The sequence below is a fragment of the Natator depressus genome, chromosome 10 (genome assembly GCF_965152275.1).
Source record: "Natator depressus isolate rNatDep1 chromosome 10, rNatDep2.hap1, whole genome shotgun sequence".
Classification (NCBI taxonomy): domain Eukaryota; kingdom Metazoa; phylum Chordata; order Testudines; family Cheloniidae; genus Natator; species Natator depressus.
Genome location: NC_134243.1, coordinates 52,910,747 through 52,916,746, shown reverse-complemented (window position 1 = coordinate 52,916,746; position 6,000 = coordinate 52,910,747). Strand labels below are relative to the sequence as shown.

Genomic DNA, 6,000 nt, shown 5'->3' with positions numbered 1-6,000 from the left:
TCACTGAATGCTCCCAGCTCAAGAGGGGCATTTGAAACCAAATGAAAAAAACCTCAGTTTTCATTCCTGCATGGTCTGACCCTCTGCAGATTGTTGGATCCTGCTCTGAAATGTTTACCAGAGCCCTCCTACTCCCCCCAAATTCACAGTATAAAACTCCTGTTTTTAGATCAACATCATCACAAGATGTTGGATCTCAAACTGCCTCTGATCTAGCAATATTGCTCATCCAGGGTAACATGGAGAAGATTCCACAGAGAGAATACAGAAGGCAAAGAACAATGGATGTTTACACACCAACCTATGCTATGAAACAAGACACCCAAGAGAAAGACCTGTTTTCTTAAAGTAAAAATTCCGTTTTATTTGTATTTTAATAGAAACATTATAAGAAGAAGGCAGAGTCTTTCACAAACACATTTCAACTCTTTATCCTTGGAATGGTCATTTCTCTGGCCTTTTGCTTATAAGAACTTTGGTAAAGCCAAGCAATGCACTGTCATCTAGAGAAGTACAAGAAAGCAAACAATACCATTAGTCTTGCAAATACAGAGGTAAATTCAGGTTAGCTAGGCAAGTTGAGGATTACAGGAAGATGAAGAGCAGAAAAGCACATCTGTGGACATAGATTTGTTTGGTCACCGTTTTCAATCCTCTCCTCCACACAGGTTCAGCAGCGCCCTCTGGTAGTCGCCCTTTGTATCTTGCTGCAAAATGAGGGAAGAAAAATGAAATGGAAACTTTATGAAGAAATGAAGGTTACATGAAGTCCTAGTGTGACTGCACTGTACTCTGGACTTGCAGGACAAAGTTCAAGTAGGAGTTTATTTGTAAGCTGAAGTTTTCTATAGTGTTTGGCATGTACCATGATAAAAGTGGACCAGTAAGGGGAACTCTGGTATAAAATGAACAACCTAAGGGCAGAGAGCAAAGGGACACGATTCAATTCTGTCCTATGGTTACCATCTATTAGCTACCATCTATTACTTCTTCTCTGGGGTAGATTTGAATCAGTAATCTCATGGTGGAAAGGCTTCTTTATCAAACCCTCATCTGCCCACCCACTCTCCAATTTGGTTCAATTAAGCAAAACACAAAACATTTTGAATTGCACAGCTCTTCCCTTTTCCTGAATACTGGATAGAGTCCTGATCTTATTTGGAATACAATCAATAAGTAAACAATGCAGTATTCATGAAAGGGGCCTGGTTTACACTAGAAAATTAGGTCATTTTAACTGTCAGGTCAGTCAGGGTCGTGAAAAATCCATGTCCCTCAGCAGCACAGTTAAGCCAACCTAATTCCCTATGAGACTGTGCTAGGTCCATGGAAGAATTCTTCCACCAGTTTAGCTACTGTCTCTCAGGGAGGTGGATTAACTAAAGCAATGGTGGAATCCATCCTGTCAGAGCTAGCAGTGTCTACTCTGAAGCACTACAGTGGCACAGCTGAGCCACCATAGCATTTTAAGTGTAGACAAGCCCATAGAATCTAATGGACTGTAAGAGCTTTAGGACAGGAACTGATCTTTACTATGCATATGTGGAGTAAGAATCAGTTCCTGTCCTAACACTCTTACAGTCTAAATAGACCAGATGAATAGTGATACCTCCTTTTCTCCCACCCTCTATCTCCCTGGGGATCAGAGGCACAGAAAAAGTAAGCAACTTGCTTGAGGCAACCCAGTAAGTCTATTGCAGAGCTGGCGCAGCTAAATGATATTTTGGGCCCTATTGTTGGGCTGACATATAATGGTGACCTGAGAGTTCTAGCAGACAATGCTCCCATTGCTATGGGCAGTTATAATTCTTGTGTGAACCAGTTTAATATCCATCTAGTCCCTCATGGAATACATTGTATGTCACTCCCCAATATAAAGATATGGTCTTTTATTAGGAAACTCAGCGTAAATGAAAGATGTTTGCTCTCTCTGCCAGTAAAGAGGGACAGGGAAACTCCCCCTGTATATGAACCAAGAACATAAGATGTAGTCAGCCACATCTCTGCCCACCCTGTAGTGGAAACTGAACAAGATGTAAAGGACTACCTGGCCCCAAACTGTCTCCATGACAGCTCCACAGCTGGGACCGCCACTGCCTACTCTGAGGGGGTACTTCCCCTTTTGGAAACCAGCAGCCACATACTTATTTCAGCTTTATGCTGCCACCAGGACTAACCCTTCCCAAGGGCCAGAGTCTCAGAGAATGCTGTGGGAGAGTGCACTAATAATGCAGGAGTGGCATGGGTGGTTGGTGCGTAGCAGAAGTCATCTCAGAAGGAGCCACCTCACCCAGAACTGACCTCTTGTTTCAGAATTCCGCTGAGGTAAGAGAATGGGCCTGTTGGACTCAGGATTTTGATTTCAATTCACCCCATTGCCAGGCACCACTCATACAAATATTGGGTTGGGGAAGGAAGTTGAGACTCCTACATGGTGACGTGCGTGTGTGTGTCCATAACATATCTGGTGATCAGAGGCACAAGCCGCTGCTGCTGTGAGCCTGTAACCAGGGAAACAAAGTCCCCGATTCTCCATCTAATATTTATGAAGGAAAAAAATGGCTTGAGACTTATCTTCCCCCACTCCTCAGGGGCCACAGACAGCGGTTACTCTAGCTCTAGGGCTACGGTAACTTCCACAGACAGCACAGCCTGGAATCAGGCAGGAATTTACACAACCTCTTTTTCCTTGGGCAGCTCCAGAGCAAGCTGATCTGTGGTTATTTTTTTCCTTCTGTTTGGCTTTCTGGGAAGACCCACCTTTTCCCCAGGGATGTGGACATTTTCCCACAGACTGGTGCACAGTCACCATATGCAGCCTAAAATCTGAATATAAATTTTGCTGGCTAGACTCTCAGGGCAGCAACTAAAAGCTAAGGGTGGGATTTTCAGAAGTGCTTGGCATTGATCTAACTGCTCCCACTGAGGCAGTGATAAAATTCCCATTGACTTCAGTGGCTGCAATTAGACCAATGCCAAGTGCTTCTGAAAATCCCATACACTGATTATAACAAGGAGCCTTGTGATTTACCTGGATGAAATAATAGAGAGATTTTCCATATTTCCTCTTGAATTCACTCTTAATTTTCAGCATATCAACCTCTGAGCGGGAGACCATAATCCTGATCAGGATCTTATCACGGGTTCCTTTGCCCTAAAAGCAGATTTACATTGAGAGCTGTAGTATTGTGAAGTGAAAAAACAAGAGAACCAGTGTCTTGTGAGGAGGGAGAGAATCTACTGATGAGCTGTACATTGCTGCAGGAAAAGGTCACAATCAATTACTTCTTTCTGCATTCACAACGCCCTCCTGAAAACCTGAGGAGCAAGCTTATTTTCCAAACAATACTGTCCTCCATTTGGCCAATACATTATTGTGCATTTTCCATTACAGCAGAAGCAGTACATTTTACATCTTTAGACACCAGCACTGGGACCCCAGGGGCTGCTGCAGGAACTTGCACTGTAGCAGGGTACTGGCTTTGCTCTCTATTCATTCTAGTCTATACAGTTTCTTACACCACCCTCATCTTATCTCAGCACTTTCTAATAATGCATTATACCATAAGGCTAACATTTGTCCCATGTGGTCTCTCATTCTCTCCCCACAGGGAGAATAGTGCATGTAATTTAGCGCTTTGTTTTAGTAGGGTTTTATTTCTGGGGTGTGGGTGTGAGAGTTTAATTCACAGTTTCTTTGTTCAGTGAAGGCTAATTAACGGTTACTCTAGAACCTGCAGAAACACTCTACTTCAATGTCACCACCCAAAATGATGACTGTGATGGTATTTCAGTGCAGAAATTTTAAAAAATATTTAGTCTCCAAAGGGCATCCCCCCAAAGATTATAACAATTTTAAGTTACAGCTGAGTCAGTCTGAATCCTAACCATTTGACAGTGTTCCATTAAACCAATTTAAAGCACATGGGTCTGAGAGTCCTAAGGTTTAACCATCAGTTCAAAGAGGCCCGTCACTAATTTCTTTGGCATCTGGAAAGTTTCACTCATACTTGCTTAACAATTCTCTCTCTAGATAGCAGAGTTTTTATAGCCTTCTTACATAAAATAATCTTCCTCTTCTTTTAAACAATCTTGTTTCTTCCTTGGAGACCTTTTCTACAGTATGGTGACTGAACCAGGACACAAAAGGTGATCTAACGTGTAATGTTGCTCTAAAACAATTTCTTGTGACTTGTGTTCACTGCCTGCATTTTTACATCCCAGAATTCTGGTAACTGCTAGGTTGAAGTCATGCACTTTCCAACGTTTCATTACTCCATTCCTATGCTCACTTTCTCTTGCTATGTACTCTGTGCATGGTGTCTCTTTTGACGCCTACCTACCTATGGGCCAGACACATTTCTCATTCACTTCAATGGGAGTCAGCTTGAGATATAGTTTGCACTTAATTTGAGTATCAAGCTTTGTTCTATCTGTTCATCTGCACTTCCAGCTTATCTAAGTAACTCTTGCTTTTGTCACTTTCCTCTATATTAATTGCTGCTTAACCCAGAAACTCCAGACTAAGTTTATTCTGGAAAAAGTGAACACTAATATTTCATCAAGGTATACATTCCTGGCCTAAGGGAAAACATGCACATGAGAGATGGGTGTGGAAAAACTAACTGATGTTCACCACTGCTCTACACTTTGATGACAATAGCAGATTTGAAACAACATTTGTTGCGGGTTCTTACTGTTAGAATTCTCTCTGTTCTGCTTTTGCAAGCAGGTGCCATTAGTCTATTATTTTTTGCATTGAATACATCTGCTGACTTGAATGGACAAGATACATTAGATTAATTTCTCTATGCATACAATTTTTAAAGCATTCTTTTGAAGAAGGCCAGCCATGATGCCATCAGTAGGTATTCCAGTGCCATCTAAACAATCATAGATGTAATGGAAACTAAAGATTAAAATGTATTTAGACTATGAAGAGGAGCAAAAAATTCAGTACTAAGAAACAAGGCCTTCTTTAGTCCACCCTACCTTCATGGAGTCATACAATCGGTCAGCAAAATACAACTGCTTGTTCTGTATACACTGGACTGCAAAGTGAAGAACATATTATTGGTTAAACATACTGCACACACTCAGATCTGCAAACTAAAATGGCTTAGACTCCTCCTTTATAGATCTGATAGTTGAACTAGGAGAGGGTTTTCAAGAAGATATGGCTTCCCACTCCCAAAAAACCAAACCAACCAACAAAAACCCCAGAGACAAATGATCTGTATCTGAAACATGTGTTACCTAGAAGTTAATATATTTAAGTAACTGTACCAAGGAAGGTTTTCAATGTAAACCCAGCTCCCTAAAATCAAATAAAGTATTTTTTCTCCTCAAACTGCTATCACGTCTCACCCTGGAGTCCCCCCAGGAATCAGTCTTTGACCCATATTCTACTTGTCTAACACATTCTGGTCACATCCTTTCGGAAAATGTTAATGCAGATGACACCTGAATAGACTTCCTCTTCATGGTTTTGGCTTTTCTTCATTTCTTGTTTTGAACAAGAGCCTGCCTCTACCATAAATTTCTATCAACTCAGCGTTATCTGAAACAAATATCCCACTGCTATAACTTCCCTCCACCAAAATGCCACCACCTCAATCTCATTCCACAAACCTCACATTCCTGTCCATTTCACAGAATACAGTCCCAAATCAACCTCCATTTTCAAGTCTCCAAAACCCTCGGACTGGCTTCACCCCCATCCCGCCCCCCCATCCCCCCCTTCCAGCCAGCCACCCTCTCCAGTCTTTTTCAACCCTCCAGGTTTCCAAAGAACAAACCCCAAGCAAATATTTAATGCATCAGATTGGAGCTGCAATACCCCCTTTTTTACAAAGAGCCGAAGGAACAATTCAGTCTTCATTATAAACTGGAGATGAACTAACAGCAGATCATCCACTTTAAACAGCTGGGCTCTGCCTCATCTCAGCAAGTAGATTGCAAGAGCACTGGAAATGTTTCACTGAAAGCCATTCTTAATAA

The 6,000-nt window shown here is 41.8% G+C and overlaps 1 protein-coding gene across 1 annotated transcript in view; it reads right to left on the bottom strand.

The window, feature by feature from the left end:
* Nucleotides 1-350: 350 nt before the first annotated feature.
* The window catches only part of ANXA2 (annexin A2), a 49,504-nt gene continuing 43,854 nt past the window's right edge, over nucleotides 351-6,000 (bottom strand). Inside the window, exons 11-13 of the mRNA XM_074966167.1 lie at nucleotides 4,993-5,051; nucleotides 3,032-3,154; nucleotides 351-707 (exon numbers count right to left, since the gene is read on the bottom strand). Coding sequence (XP_074822268.1) covers nucleotides 648-707; nucleotides 3,032-3,154; nucleotides 4,993-5,051 — 242 coding nt within the window. The 3' untranslated portion in view covers nucleotides 351-647. The remainder of the gene's footprint in view (nucleotides 708-3,031; nucleotides 3,155-4,992; nucleotides 5,052-6,000) is intronic.